This window comes from Melanotaenia boesemani, chromosome 7, assembly GCF_017639745.1.
Source record: "Melanotaenia boesemani isolate fMelBoe1 chromosome 7, fMelBoe1.pri, whole genome shotgun sequence".
Classification (NCBI taxonomy): Eukaryota; Metazoa; Chordata; class Actinopteri; order Atheriniformes; family Melanotaeniidae; genus Melanotaenia; species Melanotaenia boesemani.
In genome coordinates this window covers 26,172,799-26,191,074 of record NC_055688.1, presented here as the reverse complement: position 1 = coordinate 26,191,074, position 18,276 = coordinate 26,172,799, and the positions used below count along the sequence as shown (strand labels likewise).

Here is an 18,276-nt window from a genome sequence, read left to right as displayed (position 1 = left end):
CGCCTGCGCAATGTTAGCGAATACGGATGGAGTCACGACCGACTTTAAATAAATGCTTTACTTTTGCCGACTCATTTAGTTATATTGTACGATATAAATAGTGTAAGGATTATGCTAGAGAATTATTTATGATGTATTATGGGTGCAACATATCAAGATTCTACTATTTATTTTATTATTTTGGCGCGACTGGCTAACTAACTAGTGCTACACGACAGACCGTAAAGTTAAAATCGGGGTCATTTTTACGACTGCGACGTAAAGCCATAGTCGTCAAGTTACGTTAGAAAGAATCGACAAATAAGGCTTGTGTAGCTTTGGTAAACTAACGGGGTTTTTAGTGGTTTCCCTCCCATCTTCTCCAGTTCTGTTGTAATATTTATATACAATAATTAAAATCGAGTATTGCTGGGTGGATAACTTGCAAAGATGTCAACTGAAAGTCTTATAGCTGAATCTAGCTAGCTAACGAAATGTGGGGGCTAACAGTATTGTTATATTGTGCAGATCAACGTCATTGAAGGATTAACGACTAGCCAGCAATTCACCTGCAATTCGGACAATTTAGTAAACCACGTGAATTAAACTATAGCGTGGGTTGTGTGAGTTCCGTCCATTTAATTGATCAAACTAATTAACGTGCAATGTCAGCTCAAAAAGACTGCGAGTTTTTGGTGAAAAGAGCCCAGGAATTGGTCTCTGATGATCCATGTGCAGCCAAAGCTTGGCTCATAACAGCAAGAACCCTTTACCCAACAGATTTCAACATACAGGTAACAATCGGTTTATTTTAAAGCCGCTTAAAGACAGTGGAACCATAATTCCATAAACGTGTCATTGGTAGTTCTCACTTGATTGTGGAACTCGGTTACCATTCCCTTGAAATTTTGTTTACATTGTTTTCACAGTACGAAATGTACATCATTGAACGCAACGCAGAAAAGACAGCCTCAGCAGGGAGACTTCTTTATGACATGTGAGTTACAGCCCTCTGTCAGTATTTCAAGCACATTTACCCTAGCCTAACTGTTGCCAATAATTTGTTTCCCCTTTAGGTTTATAAATTTTCCAGATCAGCCTATTGTTTGGCGTGAGATCAGTGTCATAACAGCTGCCCTGCGCAGCGACTCTCAGGATAAGCATGCACAGTTTCTCAGAGGTATGAGTTTTGCTGTATTTTTAAGCTAGTTTACTCTTAAGATGTCACAGTGAAGCAAGACTAGCAATAGGAAGGCCAGTGTTTATTTTTTGAGGTCTGAAGAGTGCCTCTTTTTATAATTTAGGGCTTTTTGAGACACTGCCTGGTCGAGTGCAGTGTGAGATGCTCTTGAAAGCTACAGAGCAATGTTTCAACACTTTGGAGAAGGCAGAGATGCTTTTGCTCCTTCTGAAGCGCTTTCCAGAGTCTGTGGTCCAGCATGGTGTATGTACTAATACCATAATTCTTGTACATTGGGAGGTAAATCCTGTGCAACTGAGTAAATGGTAACTATGTATTGCATCGGTAGGTCAATTTAGGAGAAACACTGTTGGAGGCAGAGGCGTCGGAAAATGTGGAAACTCCTGTCAACTGCTTCAGAAAACTTTTTGGTCAGTGACTATTATTATTGAAATCAGTGTTTTACATTTGCCCATGAATGAATGAATAAATAAAATAAACACTTGTCATTTTCTACTCCTACAGTGTGTGATGTCCTTCCTTTGGTCATAAACAACATGGACATGCGCCTGCCAGCAAGCCTAATGCAGAAATATATGCTGAAAGCAGCTGAATTCTACATTGGTTATGTTACCCGTGGACCATCACCTGAAATACAGATGCAAGGTTTAGTTGCACTTAAAAGTCATTCTTTCTTTTTCAGTAAAATCCAGTGTGGTCACTTTGAATGTCAACAGTCCCTGCCCTATGTTAGGTTTTACATCCTTATATTTTCCATTCCTGTCCTCCTGACAGTTCCTTTTATTTTGTGTTTCAGGCTCTCAAGAGGGTGGGACTCTGAAGTCGCCTGGTGTGTCTCGAGGCTCCCAGCGCTACGTGATTGATGGCCTATCAGAAAAATCCTCATTGGTGGCGGAACCTTGGGAGAGGCTGCTTGATATCCTAGCTGTGGTTGGAGCACGCTGCGAGTGGCAGGGAGACAAGGGGCAGAGGTGGCCTAGTAGTCTGCTGTTTCTTCTTACTTTCTTCTTACTTAATCGTTACTGTTTTTAAAGTTCATATGCCCAGTGGCAGTTGTGAAAATAAATTAATTTCCAGCTTGATCAAGTAAACCAGGTGTTGCCACAAACATTGCACTCTATTGCTAGAGCTTTGCAAGTGTTTTATGAGGAATCTGATTTAACTTCGTGGTCATTTTTAAAGGCTATTGATATATGTAGAAACACAGGAAAGAATATAGAACATTTAAGTTTTAATTTACCTGATTCACATAACCTGTTTTAAAGGAGTAATTTTTTTGTGTTGTGCTGCAGGAATTATGTGGACATGTTGCAGAGGGTGAAGGAACTATGTCGTTACCTGCCTGGTCTAGAAGGTGATACCAGGTCTCGCTGCTGCAGTCAGGTGGTCATCTGTGCTGCTCTTGTCCTCTTCCGCAGTGCCTTCCTCTATGTCTCGGCTGTACAACCTGCGCTGTTCCAGGGTAAGCCTCTGTCTTTGAGATTGCAGTCTGTTCCTAACCCTTCTCATATTGATTAAAAGTCATGTATTTATGTTTTGCAGCGGTCAGTGCGATGAGTTCTGGGCCGTGGATCCTGGTAGAGGATTTAAGTTCAGTGTACAGTGATGTGGACATGGATAGAGGTCCAATGAAACACGCACATAAGAAACGTAAACTGGCTGATGGGAGAGAGAAGACAATGGTAAGGACAGATTTGGAATTTTTAATGTTTTCAAAAAATTCTTAATAAAGCCAAAACTTATTGACGGATTACTTTGATTCTCTGCAAGTTTGTTCCTAAATGGCACAAAGCAAATGACTGTACTTTGTGTTCGTTGCTTTTTTTTGTTACTTTCCCCGTGTATATTTTTGTAGAGCTCAGATGATGAAGAGGGTCTGGGAAAAAACAGAGGTCGTCACATTATAGTTAAAAAGACTGAAATGCCCGGCTGGTCAGAAACTCTTGATAGCTTCCGCACAGCAAGAGAAAGCTGGGATCTACTGCATTCCCATGAGAGCCTGGAAACTGGTAAGCTTCACTAACGTTTGCGTTTTTTATGTCTGCACATCCAAATGGGATTTAATAATGTTCTCACACTATCATAAAGTAGGTAAAGCAACATTTACAAGAGATACAAACAGATTTTTTTTACTGCCGATGACCTATTACCAGTTCGTTGAGTTTTACTTTTTAAATTAGCTTTGCTTTTTATGTCTCTCAGAGTTTAAGAAGATCTGTGCTGCATGGAAAACGGATAGTTGGCTGTGGTTCAGAATATTCCTCACCGATATGATTATATACCAGGCAAGGTTCCCTATTTTTCTTTCCTGTTTGTGAGAAGATCAAGTGCAATCTCAATGGAAATGGTTTTATTTTACTGTAGAATTGTTAAGGTCTTGAACTTAACATGTTAAATACCCTGAATACTTAATACTGTGTGTGATCTTTATGAATAAATTGAATCACAATACCATATGCATGGACTTTACCATTAAACCAAAAATGTTTAGTTTTCTATTAAACTGAATTTTTCTGCAGAACAAAGAACAGTTTAGTTAGTCTGTGATAATTGAAGATTATAAAAAAACATGACTAAAAAGTAGTTAAAACTTGCTACATAATAAATGCTTATTGACATATTTTTCTAAATATCAGCCTTAAAAGTGTCTTTGACTTTCTGATTATGGTTATGTGTTGTCTTTTAGGGACAGTATCGTAAAGCTCTCTCCAGCCTGCATCAGATGGCTGCAGTTCAGCAGCCTCAGTCGGGACAGCAGAGCCCATCAGGTCAGACCAGTCTGGAGCACCACAGGGCCCTCATACAACAGGCATCCTGCCACTACGCACTGGGAGAGTACCGGGTAAGCATGTGCACACCACCTGACACTTTAACTTTATCAGATTGCATGTGCAGACCTGTTTCAGTTTTTTTATTGTCCAAGTGTACAATTGGGACACACTACAATTAGTTTTTCTACTATAGTAAGCAGTAATGTCTGTCCCTTTCCATTTTCATGTGCAGTTTGTTCAGGTGTTATTAATACAGTGCTTGTGGGTTGTGTTGCTTTTAACTACAAAATTTGTACCATTATGTAGTATTTTCTAGCACAAAAAGTAATCAGTTACACCACTTGGCCTGAAGGTGGTGGTGTTGTTTGCAGCTGCTGTTACAGTAGTTGTTCATACCTGATTAATCACAGGCTTACCATTTCAGTTTTATATCGTATTCCTAGTTGACAGAAAAAATCATTTATCTCAAATTGTGCCAGATTCTAACTTATGAATATACTGATTAATATGCTGATCGTTAAATTTTGAGCATTTTGTGTTAAAGCTTCGCCCCATGAGTACTTAATGTTTTTCTCTGTTGTTTGTTAATCAGATGGCCTGTGAAAAGCTGCTTGATGTTGTTAGCGGACTGGTTCCCCCAAACCTAGAACCAGCAAAGGCTCCAGAAGATCAGGGTAAAATCAAAACTAAAACTAGAAAAGGTAATTTTTTTTTATTTTTCTAAACGGTATTGAAAATACTTGGGTGTAAAATACATTGTATTGTCTTCAACATTAGTGTATAATATCTGGATTGAGCGCTACATTGAAATACAGTACAACCAGTTGAACCACTGCTGATTACAATTATGACTGCTTATAAAATACATATACAGGGGTCTTAATAATTACATGATCAAAGATGTGTAATTTATATTTAATTAGAACATTCCCTCTTCTTTTGTCTTAACTAGGTAATGACCTCAGATTGCTTCCTTGCACCAACAGAGCTGTGTTACCTTTCTGTCTCCAGCTGATGCTTGCTTGCTTCAAGGTAATTCAGTTTTTTAAAGTCTCTCCTTTTAGAATGTATCACAGGAAGACTCAGATTTTCATGTATGGCTTTTAGATAGAAAACTGTCTCCTGTAATCCTTTATGTTTCTCATTGTGGTCAATCAGCTTCGAGCCTTTGCAGACAATCGTGACGACCTGTCCCTCGGTCATGTGGTGGTGCTCCTGCAGCACGACTGGCCACAAGGTGAAATGCTGTTTCTAAAAGCAGTGGATAAAATCTGCCAGCAAGGCAGTTTCCAGTACGAGAACTTCTTCAACTATGTTACAAGTATCCTTTTCTGTAACTACTCACTTTATCTCAGTGCTGTCTAAACTGATGTGAAAATATTTGCATGTTGTTAATAGGCCCATAACTCTTATGTACTGGATGTTAGTTTCCATAATCTCATGATTTAACTCAGATATTGACATGTTGGAGGAGTTTGCTTATCTGCGGACTCCAGAAGGAGGGAGGATTCAGCTGGAGCTGCTGCCCAATCAGGGAATGCTGATTAAGTAAGCAACCTCCTTTCAGAGCTTTTTTAAGTTGGCATGGTGACTGCAGTCTCCCGTTCTGTTGGTGTGTTTTTTAAGAGAGCAGTACTGTTTACTGATAATCTACATAGACATGGCCTGTGGGGAAAATTTCACTTTGAACTGAATAACCTGTTAACGGAGCGGGCCTTGTAAAAAGAAGGGATTTGTAGATAAAAACAAAGCTGTAATCAAACTCCTTGGTTCGTTGCTGTAGCAGTTGAGACACTTGAATGAAGCCTCACTGACTGAGAGTTGTTGAATGTTGCTGTCCCTCAGGAACCCTAGCCCCGCCCTGGGGGTGGAGTTAAATACCCTTCTGCTACAAGGGGTGCAGACGATGGACAGGTACCCCAGGCCCCTCCTCCCACAGTCCCCATCCCGCCCACACCAGTCACCTTTTCTTCATTCCCTGCTTCAAGGCTTGTCATACCCCAGTTTTTAATTTGGGCCTGTCATTTTACATCAAGAGTTAGTCGTTCTTTGATTTCCTGTTGGCGTTCATTTATTTGAGCCATTATTCCTCTTTCTGTGGTCATCACTGTTGTTAAATGATGATGATGTTGTTGTTGTTGTTGTACAGTTGTCAGTTTAGTTGTTTGCCTCTTTCATGACAAACTCATTTCATTTGTGGACATGTTTTCTATGGTTTTGAGTTATTGTAATGTAGCATATGTTTTAACTTGATTATAGAATTTATGCGTGTAAGGAAAAAGAAACATGCTGTTTTCCATGTGTTTATCTGTACTTATTGATAGCCCATATGATTCTCAGTTTCTGTGTTTGTCAGTCAGCTTATAAGAACATATTTCTGACCGTGTTTGTTGTGTTTTTTTTATTTTTTTTATTTGTGTTATGTTTCTTTTCCTTTTACAGACATCACACGGTGACTCGAGGAATCACCAAAGGAGTAAAAGAGGATTTTCGTCTGGCCATGGAGAGGCAGGTGTCGCGTTGTGGAGAAAACCTGCTTAATGTGCTCCATCGCTTCTGCATTAATGAGAAAATAATCATCATCCAGTCTCTTCCTTGACACCTGGCCTGGGGCTTTTCACCCTTTTACTGGCACAGTTGTAAGGCAGTTGGACAGACTTTTTTGACTTCAAGTACTGAACACTTTTCACAACATTTATGATGAGAGAACGACTTTAACATCCATCATCAAACACTTAAGAAAAGGAATCTGTTTGCCTTAAAAGTGGACCTTTTAGACTCTCTTTTCAGAGAGCTTGGAACAACCCTGGATGTGCAGCACTGCTGTCATTTTCACTGTATATGTGTGGCTTTTTTCCTTATGACAACGATGTTGTTACAGTTGTGTGCTTACGCACAACAATTTGTATTGTGATGTTTAGTGGGACCCAGTATTGACAAAAGGACAAAATACACTTTTTAGACTGTTTGCAGAAAAAAAGATGGTGTGTTTCCATTTAATTTCACCTGAAGGGTTAAATGGTTGACATTTTATATCATGAAAGAATATAATTGCCATCCACTCGTACAAAGAAAGTAGAAATCAGTTGCTCTGGCTCAAAAAGGTTATCTCATGCTAAAGAAGCAGACAAGAAAATCTACATATTTTAAAAGTCTCAAGTTAATCCAAATTTCTTTTCTAAACCTTTACAATCGTCTCATTGACACTACTGTCCTTTCTTGTGAAATCACTCATTTATTTCTGTGGTTGGTAAATTTGGCAGGTCAGCCTGTAGGGCAGCTCTGAGGTTAGCCCAAAAAAGCCTGTGCTTGCCTTTGTCCTGAGGCCATTCCAGATAGGTGTGGCGGCTCATCATGGACTTCAGCTGGTAGTACTTTGATGGGATCAAGTATTGAGGCAGAGGCTCGAGCAGCACCAGCACAATACTGTCCGCACCTAGAGAAAGACGTTGGTGGCTGGCGAAGTACAGCTCATAATGGCACCATTCACTCTTAACAAAGTGAGCAGAGAGCACAAACACAGAGCGGCGGCTTTTCTCCACACAGCTCATGATGTTCTCTACAATCGTCTTTCCTGGAACAAAACTTTTCTCATGGTGGCAGATCCTGAGCCCTCCTGTGGGGCCTTCTAGGTTGGGGAGGAGAGAAGTCTTCACCCAGTCTTCATCGTGCTGGCTGTAAGACACAAACGCGTGGAACTCCACACCCACCAGATCTTCAGGTCGAACTTGTTGCATTCTTGCACGATGTTTGGCTCTGGTCCACTGCCAGATCATGCCCATGTACCAGGGAACATCCAGACGGTGGCACAGAAAGACAACTGTGATGATCAGTACCACTGCAGGAACCAAGATGGTGGCTACCAGAAGGCCGACGCTGCAGGAGACTTCAGGGATCCAGAAAACTTTCAAAGTGGTGTCTCTGACTGTCTCTGGGTAGGTGCAGTAGTAGCTCAAAGGCCAACTCAGCAATTCAATGCCTGAATAACTTCTTTTGCTTTCGGCCTTGTTGGCAAGGCTAATAAAATTCCTTAGGGCGCAGGTGCAGGTGAAGGGGTTGTGACTGACATCCAAGGTTTTCAGGTTGGGGCAGGTTTCCAGCCTCTTCACAGATGGGGCATGGATGGAGTTTGACTTGAGCATAAGCTTGTTCAGTACTGGGAAAGAATTGCACTCCGGCAGATCCCGCAGCTTATTTGAATTTAGATTCAGAGATAAAAGGTTTTCCAGTTTAAAAATGGATTGTGGTACCACAGAAATCTGGTTGTTCTGGAGATCCAATGTTTCAACTCCTTCTGGTAGACATTTAAAAACTAAGTCTGTCAGACCTCCAGAAGACAGATTCATTATGATTATGTTTGGTGGCCACTTACACTCAGAGAAACCATCATAAACCAGGGAGTTAATGCTTATGTCCAGGTGTTGCAGAGATGTCATGTATTGTACACGTTTACTCAATGACTGGAGGTTCTTAAGATTGTTGTTTACCAGAGACAGTTTTGTCAGATTAACCAGAGTCCCGCATTCAACTGTATGATCAGATTCCACTCTGGTGAAGATGGAATCAGATAGAGCACAGTAGGAGAAATCCAGCTCGATGATAGGACTCGGTTGCTTTGGACATGTCATGTATATGAGTGAAGAATCCACCATTGCTATATGTTTAACAGGCATATTGATAAAAAAGTTGTACATGGCCTCCTGAGAGAAGAAAAAAGAGTTCACAATTCCCCGCCTGACTGTGAAGGACTTCATGTTGGATGTCTTTGTTACCTGGGTGTCAAAATATGGTGGATTGTCTATGGATGCGTCAGAAGCGCTCATGTGGGCAATAGATGTTTGCAGAGCAGCATTTATACATTCAGTTAAGTCTTTCCATTTAATTACAATGTTGTTGAGAGAAAGGTGGGAAGTGCGGATCTTTGTTTTCTGACTCAGCTGCGTTGTTAAGTTTTTGTAGCCTCCGGTCAAATTCTTCATCTCTACTTCAACAAAGAGTGACAGAGCATCAGCAACCAAACCTCTGAGCATTGTTTGATGACCATTAAAGATTATCTGAAGCATTTGAGCATGGACATCTGTTAGACTTCCGCTTTCATAGTCAAGTTCCTCCTCTTGGTAAAGGGTCAGTGTAAGTAGTTTTAATTGAGCAACATTCTTGAAATCACCCATACTGATCTTTTTTGCTCCAAGCATTAATCTCTCCAGTTTTATCAGGTAACTAAACTCGGTTCCCAGTGTCATGTTTGGAAACTGGTTCCAGGCCAAGTTTAGAACTGCCAGGTTCCCTGTGTGAAGCAGGTACTGTTGACCTGACAAGTTCAGGAGCCTGTTGTGTGACAGGTCCAGATCCTCCAGGAGTGGTGTGTCAAGAAAAGTCTCTGCATCAATGAGCTCCAAACCATTCCACGACACATTCAGGAACCTCAGAAGGGCTGTGTTTTTAAAGTCTTCTTTATGAAGTTGATGTATGTGGTTGCATGAAAGGTCTACGGACTCAGCTGTCTGTGGCAGGTCTGTTGGGACAGAGGAGAGGTTCCGGGATGAACGGTCTACAATGTCATCAGGGGATGAAACCCAGTTCTGTAGTCCCACTAACATGGTTGCTGCCCAGAGGACTGCAGTCAACAACAGCCTCATTGTTTGCCTAGACAGAGATCAGAAGATAATGTATATCAGGGTCATAGCACTCTGCAATTGCAACTTTAATTATAACAGACTTTAAAACAACAAAGTTGACCGAAGTGCTCAACATTAAAATAAAAACAAGAAAAATAAACAGCATATGAAGTAAATTAAAATTTTGAAATACAATTGAATAAAATAAAATAAATAAAATCAACTAAATTCAGATCAAAATGTCACATCATGCTGTGCCAAAGGCCAAATTTAACACATGGGTTTAAGAAGAGACTTAAAAACATATATAGAGGAGGCCTGTCTAATGTATAAAGGGAGCTCATTGCACAGTTTTGGTGCTCCCACTGCAAAAGGCCTGGTCCCCTCTGAGCTTCTGAGTAATCTTGGACACGCTCAGGAAGAGTTGGTCAGCAAACCTAAGAGACTGAGAGAAGTGTATAGGGACAGAGCAGCTCAGAGAAGTACAGCAGGGCAACTACATTCCAACACTTAAAAGCAAATTAAAGCTATTTAAAATGTTTCTAAAAGTGCACGGGCAGCCAGTGAAGAGAAGATAAAACCGGGATGATGCGCTCATTGTGTGTGCCAGTTACAAGACGTGTAGCTGCCTTTTGTACAAGCTGCAGTGGAGAAATGAAGGACATCATTGCAGTAATCCAGCCGGGTGGTTACAACGGCATCTCTCAACAAAACCTAAGCTGGTGTAAAAAAAAATAAATAAATAAAAGTCCCTGGCATAAACCCTTCCTCTGTGACTGTTTGTGTTCAGATTTTTTTAAATAGAGGTGTTGGTTCAACGTCTTCACAATTTCCATGAATGCTGTTTGTGATGGTTTTGTTACATTATACTGCTTAAAAAATAGAGAAATACCTAGCCCACCATCACCAGTCCAAACTAGTTCTCTCCATTATTTTATCTGTTAAATAAAACACTGACACCTGGGTGTTCGTAATTAAATAGATTCACGTAACCAGCTTTGCCTTCTACTTGATCAGGGTTTTAATGGCTAGTCAGAATAATAACAGTTATTAGCATGTAAATCAACAAGTCTGTAATATGAATGCAGGCATTTTAAGCATAAATTCTATTGTTTTTATAGATACTTTATATATTTGTCTATTTGTTTTCACATGCATCATTTAAATGACTAAAGGAAGCAAATAACAATACACTTCAAAACTTCTCCATAAAATGTTCTACTTTTGCTTGCTCCTACATGTGATAAATTCTGTTTAACATCAACAGCACATAAATACCACTTCAGCTAGCTTTATAATGTGTATAAAGACAGTATGAACTAACCTTAAGTGAGGGCACTTTGATTAATATCGTTGCACCAAGTATAAAAATAGGTCCGATGCAAAGGTTCACAAACTCCAACTTGAGAAAAATGGAAAGTTTTAAGGAAAAAGACTAAATGATATTTAACAAGGCCAAAGAAAAAAAAGCAAAGAAAATTTTAACATATTAAGATTTTTTTTTTTTTTTATCAAAGACAAATATCAGAGGTCTTACAGGATTTGCATCTACTTCTCATTTGTCTAGCTCTTACGGTAAACGGCAAAAATGGAGCTGGAGGGGATGTTGCAGTTGGACAAAAGTGGTCTCTGTTGGTCATGTTTGTTTTTTTGTACACATCCTTTTTTCACTTCCCCTTTCTTCATGGAACAGAGCTTGTTACTGAAGGAAATGATGCTTTGGTAATGTAAGATAGTGAAAATACTGAGTTTTGTTCTTTTTATTCTTTATTTTACTTTTAACTGACTAATATTATATTTCTGAGGAGACTTTCCTGTATTATCATGGTGGCCACAGTGAAGCCAGGTTGGGTGATAAATGAACATTTTCCAGCTCAATTCACTTAACCCATCAATGCCTTGAAGCAGAGGGTATCCTGGGTGACCGCTGTTTACTCTTGATTGCCATACACACTTCTGTAATGAAGAAGGATGAGAAATAGTATTTTTTAAAATGGGGTTTAAATGTGATTTCAAAGCTTGTTAAAAGACAAGTATGTGTGCAGACACACACATGCACACACTTCCCAGCATTGTTTTTGTCAGCCTGTGCTAATCTTGCTGAGGGTCACTGACCGGTACAAATACAGAAAAAGGCGCTAAATTGAATAAGGTTATATAACGTAACGTTTCTGTTCTCACCTGACATTGTCTGATCAAATCTGGAGAGAACATATGTGCTTAGTGCTCACTGACTATGAGCAAAGAAAAAAGTGCAACGACATGGTCGGCTGTTTCTTTTCCCCCCCCTTACACAGTAAATATGTTAAAAGTTATGTTTAGTTGCATTAAAAAGCTTTGCAGTAAGCAAAGGCAAAGGCAAATTTATTTGTATAGCACATTTCATCTACAAGACAATTCAAAGTGCTTTACATAAAACATTTCAGCAGGGTGCAGACAAGTGTATTAAAAAAAATAAAAATAAATAAATAAATAAATAAAGATTAAAAGAAATGCAATTAATCCAATAAAAGCAGAAGGAATATGCTAAAATAAAATAGATAAAATGCAAGAAATAAAGTTAAAGACAAGCTTAAAAGAACCAGATGTAGATTTTGACTTCTAAATAAAAACTATTGAAATGCAGCAGAGCAAGTGTAAATTTTATTGTAACCAGACTACAGTATGAAGTACTTCTTACTTATGACGCTAGGATCAGAGTGCAAGCTAATTATTGACACAAGAATGTTCTGTACAGCAATCACAATGTCTGTCAGCTCAGTGGGTGCATCCTTGCAAGCACAACCTACTACTATAGTCATAAGTTGTGTGAAGTTGTGACTATTAAAAAAATAGAAAAGAAAACAAGTTTGTATAATCAAAGGATGATGGAGTGATTTTGGAAATAATGGTGAAAGTAATTTGCTGGATCTGCTGTACAAGCATAGAAATACAAGTGTCCTCGGATATGAGTCAACCTTTGTATTTGTGAACATTATTGTAGTAGGGAGGGGCTGAGTGGGAGCAGAAGTACACCGAGGGAGAGATAGGGAAGACTAACCAGGTTGTCAGATGGATACATCAGCACCTTCAGGCTTCAGATGTCCCACTCAACTGGCTTTGATCGTATTTCCACTTTCCCTTTCAACATTATGGATTTCCTGTCAATCAGAAGGGAATTTATTTTGATGAAAAGAGCAGTTGATTGACACCTGTTATCCTCTTTAAGTGGATTTCTAAGACAAGGTGGACTGCTTCACTATGCTGAACCATCCCTTTCCCACATGCCTCTTATTCTCCTGGTTGGTGTTTTGTTGCAACAAGGCAGCCTGTTCTCCTGGGGAGGGCAGGAGTATCTGGCAGCAGCCCAGACTGAACTCCATCACCAAAGACCAGGCTTTCCTTCACGGCACCTTCCCTTCAGGATTCCTTTGGGGCTCAGGGACATCTGCTTTCCAAACTGAAGGAGCATGGAACCAGGATGGGAAAGGTACTTCCATTTGGGACCAGTTCACTCATTCCTTTGTCAGTGGTAATTTAACCAGAGAAACTGCAGATGTGGCAAGCGACAGCTACAACTACTGGGAAGAAGATGTGGCAGCACTGGAATATCTAGGTGTAAGATCATACTCTTTCTCTCTGTCTTGGCCCAGGATCTTCCCTGATGGCAATGCCAGACGTGAGCCCAATGCGCTGGCTGTCGAGCATTACAGCTGTCTCATAGAGAGTCTTCTGGAAAAGAAAATAGAACCCATTGTCACTCTTTATCACTCAGACCTGCCACTGGTGCTCCAGGAACAATATGGAGGCTGGAAAAATGATACATTAGTGGGACTTTTTGAGGAATATGCTGCATTTTGTTTCCGGACATTTGGGAGTCGTGTTAGGTACTGGCTGACGATGCATAATCCGTACCTGGTGGCTGTGCAGGGGTACGGAACAGGTTTGCATGCTCCTGGAGAGAAAGGGGGTACTCTGGGCTCTCTTACTGCAGCCCACAACCTGATCAGGGTAAGTCATACAGGGTCACTAAACTGGTTTCGAAAAATTCATACAATTACACACACAATTTGTGTGTAACCTTTGAACTCCTACAGCTCTATCATTTTATGATAGCCAATATATTTTTATATCTTTAAAAATACTGTTTGGTCACAGGACGATGAAGCAAACACAGACTCTGATGCGTTCATATTAAATTGTACATTCCCAATAAATCCATCATAGCTACTGCAAACATCTTGGACAACTAAGTGCAAAAACTTCCCCTTTATCTCTGTGATAACTAGTTGGCCATATTTACATTGACAGTTTTGTGATAAGCAAACAGGAGACTTAAAAAGACACTGAGGCCAAAGTCCACCACATCAGCACTTTTGTGCTGGAGGGAAACTAAGTGTGTCAGGAAGTCACAGAGATACGCCTCATTAATAGTCACTTATGTTTCTGCAGTCAAGCACGGATGAGTACGTGTACAGCAAAGGCTGAGTTAATAAAATAGCAAAACAATGATTTACAGCTGCCCAATAAACCCTTTTATTAATACCTATTACTTCTGCCTGGGAAGCTTTTTTGGTACCATATAAATGTTCTTGTTTACTTGTCTGTTAGCATGACGTCTTAACAGCTTATCAACAAAATTCAATTAAACTTTGTGGAAAGTAAGATAATATGTTAGTACTACTGCCTTTACAATATTTATATGAAACAAAAAATATTTTCTTTAACTGCATGAGATCTGGATCCAGAGGTGAGTTAATATTAAAAATTTGTATGATTAAAATATTAAAATACATTTTGGCTATTGTGTAGCATTGGCAGAGATGTCTCTTTTGTAAGTAGTTTAAAACTTTGCAGCATTTTAAAGGTATAAGTCTGTTTCAGTGTTGACCTTTTAACTTGTCATATGAGAAAAAGCAAGGATGTTTTTAAAGTAGCCTACATATAATACAGCGATGCAGCCCACATTAACATGTCCCATTTTACTATGACAGTGTGACAATGGACCATAGTCCATAATAGTAGGCCCCTAAATTTGGAAACAGATAAAAAGTATTCAGTCAACATTTATTTACACATTTCTTAACATTTCATACCTTGAACACATTCTGTGAACAGTTTAAGAAGAAGACAAGATCAAAATAATGTGTCTGCTGTCATTTTCAGGCACATGCCAAAGCTTGGCAGACCTACAACACTCACTTCCGCGCAACTCAGAAGGGTAAAGTATCCATTGTTTTAGGCTCCCACTGGGTTGAGCCTCAAAGAGGCCAAGCCACACCTTCCAATGCTGCACTTTGTCAGCAATCAATTGAGGCTGTTCTTGGCTGGTTTGCCAACCCCATCTTTGGTGAGGGAGACTATCCTGTCTCTCTAAAAATGAAGCACGGAGATCTCATACCCATATTTACTCCTGAGGAGAAGCTCTGGGTCCAGAAAACTGCAGACTTTTTAGCTCTGTCGTTTGGGCCTAACAATCTTCGTCTGGGCCGGAACCTGGTCCACTATGGACAGACTGTAACTCCAGACCTGCGACGCCTCCTGTCCTGGATAAAATTGGAATATGAGAACCCCAGTGTCCTGTTAGCTGAGGGAGGTTGGTTCTCTGAAGCCAGTGTGGGAAGGGAAGACACAGTGGCCATCTATCTTATGAAGAGTTTTATCAACCAGGTCTTGCAAGGTGAGCTGAAGAGATATAAAACTGTAAGTAATGCAGTAAAATGCTTATTTAACAAATACACAAACCCTTTTCTCTCTGTTTTTGTTACAGCCATCAAGCTTGATGGTGTGCAGGTGTTTGGTTACTCAGCCTGGTCATTGTTAGATGGATTTGAGTGGAATTATGGCTACAGTATTAGACGAGGCCTTTTTTATATCGACTTCAACCAACCAAACAAAACCAGGATCCCCAAAACCACTGCTCAATACTACAGGCATGTTGTCACTGAAAATGGTTTCCCAAGTGATGAAACGTCTCTAGAGATCAAAGGCCACTTCCCCTGCAAATTTCACTGGGGTATTGCAGACTCCGTGTTACAGGTAAGAAGAGAGAGTGGGCATGAGTAAATGAAGTAAATACTATGAATTATTTCTGTTCAAACGTTTTTTTTTGTGTGTGTTTGTTTTTTCAGGTACATTTCTATCCTTTCTCCCCACAATATACTGACCCCCAGCTGTACAGTTGGAACCTGACAGGAGATGGATCATTGCATGTGGTCCCAGGAGTAAAGCTCCACACCAGACCAGCCCAGTGCACTGATTATTTGGCTATCCCTAACCATCTTCGCCTGTTTGCATCCACTGGGGCATCTCATTACCGTTTTGCTCTAAATTGGTCTCTGATTTTACCCCAGGGAGACCGCTCTAATGTGAACATTGAGGCTCTAAGGTAGAATGCACAAATATAAATATTGAAATCCACTGAAATTCAGCTGAATTTGATTTATTTAAGTGCAACACAATTCTTTTTTTTTTTTTTAGCTAAAACACAACTTGACAACTTACATTTTATACCATCAGCTGTTATTTTACCTAATCTCTCTTTCTGCACATGTTAACACCTAACTATTCTTGTTAAAGGTATTACCGCTGTGTGCTGACTGAGCTCAAGAAGTTGGACCTGGATGCTGTGGTCATCATGTACTACCCGACACACAGAGCACCTAATTTGGGCTTACCTGTATCTTTGCATTCCTCTGGGGGGTGGCTAAAGTACAGCACACTGAAAGCTTTCCAAGAATATGCAGCACTTTGCTACCAGGAGCTTGGTCCCTGGGTTAAATACTGGATCACCATAAATGAGCCTAACAGACTGATAGATGTTTATACTAATAGAACAGAGAGGCATCAGGCTGCTCATAATCTCCTTCTAGCCCATGCAAAAGTTTGGAGGTTATATGAGAAGGAATATTACAATCAACAGCAAGGCCTGGTATCACTTGCACTACATGCTGACTGGGCAAAACCTGCCAACCTTTATCTTGAATCACACAAGGCTGCAGCAGAAAGATTTCTTCTATTTGAAATTGGTCGCTTCTTAGACCCACTTCTGGGGACTAAATATGAGGAGAAGCAGAAGCTAGGGGATTATCCACATAAAATGAAGGAATACCTAGAGGAGACAGCACAAAAATTGGGCCTGCCTGCATCCCCTCTTCCTAGTTTTACTGAGCCAGAGCGTCAGGAGCTGAGAGGGGCATTGAGTTTTATCGCCCTAAACCATTTTACCACCCGTTTGGTTTCTCCTCATCCCCATACACAGGCCAATTTTCAAAAGAAACAAACCCCTGATCATGACTGTTTGACACTCTCTGACCCCACCTGGCCCTCCTCTAGCCTGGGTCAGGCTCTAGTTCCATGGGGTCTTCGGGAGATGCTGAGATGGGTGAGCAAGAGATATGGCAGAATTCTGCCTGTCATTGTTACAGGCAGTGGGATTGATGATCAGGCAACTACAGAGGATAAACTCAGGCAGCACTACCTGAGAAGTTACCTGCAGGAAGCACTCAAAGGTAGGGCACCCAGAATGTGTCGTTTAATCATAACTGAGTTACAGCAACAAAGGCAAAACAGGTTTAATTGTCTAATTGCCGCCTACTATAAAACACAGGCTTACTTACTGTGATCATAAAAACAGAAAATAAGGGAAAAAACAAACACTGATGCAGAAATATTAATCAGTATTGTTTTGTCGTACTCTGTCAGTAAACTTCTTTCACATGCAAGCATATTACTTTCTTAAATATGTCAACCATACTGTGTTCTGTGTTTTTTTTCATATGGCATATGGCAGAAACTTTTTTTAATCTCACACTACTATTTCTTCTCAGCTTACCATCTTGATAAAGTCAACTTGCAGGGTTTTTACGTCTGGAAACTCCAAGATCGCCATGTGCCCCAGTATGGCTTATTCACCTCAACCCAACACCAGTCCAAAGCCAAGGCGTCCATTGCTGTGTACAGAGAAATCATTACTTACAGTGGTTTTCCTAGCAATGAGACTGTGCAACCATGCAAGTTTAATAAGCAGCAGGAAAGCTGCTCCATATGTGAATGGCTGTTCAAGAACAAACCAATGCTGATTTTTGGTGGCTGCCTCCTAATAACGACTGTTATGTTGGCTGCAGTCGTCTTCTTTGTTGTCATCACCCAAAGAAATCAAAGACAAGACAGGGGGAGCAGGCTGAACTGGAAAGAAAGAAAGGAAAAAGCATCAATGTGCGTCTGTCTTCATAGACTGACTAAGTAACATATTGCTGAAAAACTGAAAGGCAAGAAGTACATTGTACAGTTGTCTTCTTTAGTTTCTTTTTTTCATTGTGACAAATGTTTCAGTTTACCAGAAATTATTGTCAAGAGAAAATGTCTCCATGTTTTTCTCTTGAGTGACTATTAAATATTAAATACATATTTATTATTATTCAATGGCATGGACTTGCTCACTGTTTCTGTTTTTACAAAATCTGAAAATTGATGTGAGCTATATATTTTACTATAAAGCAGAACACAGGTTTTACTTTACTACTGACCAAACCTGAAATCTTCAACAATGTCTTCTATTCTTGTAGAACTTGTAGTTCTGTAAATAATTACAGTTTGTTGTGTAAGTTTGATATAATTTATGTTTGCTTTAACAACTGATAGTACTTTTTCCTTATACATTATAAGACCAAGTTTAGGCAGTCTCCACTTTATTCCACTTTACCTAGAATATATTGTACTACAGTAT

At 39.9% G+C, this 18,276-nt stretch overlaps 3 protein-coding genes across 5 annotated transcripts; 2 read left to right on the top strand and 1 right to left on the bottom strand.

Annotated features, from left to right (window-relative positions):
- Positions 1–27: 27 nt before the first annotated feature.
- ints10 (integrator complex subunit 10) lies at positions 28–7,106 on the top strand. Of its 3 annotated transcripts, none has more exons than XM_041990102.1 (18): positions 28–773; positions 909–976; positions 1,056–1,159; positions 1,284–1,423; positions 1,509–1,590; positions 1,685–1,825; positions 1,977–2,151; positions 2,473–2,642; positions 2,723–2,862; positions 3,036–3,189; positions 3,383–3,465; positions 3,867–4,022; positions 4,544–4,652; positions 4,904–4,983; positions 5,110–5,272; positions 5,406–5,499; positions 5,797–5,865; positions 6,394–7,106. In XM_041990102.1, exons 1-18 carry the CDS (start codon positions 645–647, stop codon positions 6,548–6,550), a joined length of 2,214 nt encoding a protein of 737 aa, XP_041846036.1. In that variant the 5' UTR covers positions 28–644; the 3' UTR covers positions 6,551–7,106. The 3 variants fall into 3 exon arrangements, with proteins under 3 accessions (XP_041846036.1, XP_041846038.1, XP_041846037.1); XM_041990104.1 differs by having other exon boundaries at positions 5,797–5,939; positions 6,394–6,544; XM_041990103.1 differs by lacking the exon at positions 5,797–5,865.
- tlr1 (toll-like receptor 1) lies at positions 6,810–11,131 on the bottom strand. The gene is made up of 2 exons (XM_041990101.1): positions 10,894–11,131; positions 6,810–9,597 (listed from the first exon to the last, which is right to left on the bottom strand). The coding sequence occupies exon 2, from the start codon at positions 9,588–9,590 to the stop codon at positions 7,179–7,181; it is 2,412 nt and encodes an 803-aa protein (XP_041846035.1). The 5' UTR covers positions 9,591–9,597; positions 10,894–11,131; the 3' UTR covers positions 6,810–7,178.
- A 1,180-nt stretch (positions 11,132–12,311) lies between these two features.
- klb (klotho beta) lies at positions 12,312–17,796 on the top strand. The gene is made up of 6 exons (XM_041989739.1): positions 12,312–13,559; positions 14,715–15,228; positions 15,319–15,587; positions 15,680–15,936; positions 16,128–17,059; positions 17,378–17,796. Exons 1-6 carry the CDS (start codon positions 12,810–12,812, stop codon positions 17,794–17,796), a joined length of 3,141 nt encoding a protein of 1,046 aa, XP_041845673.1. The 5' UTR covers positions 12,312–12,809.
- The last annotated feature ends 480 nt before the right edge of the window (positions 17,797–18,276 follow it).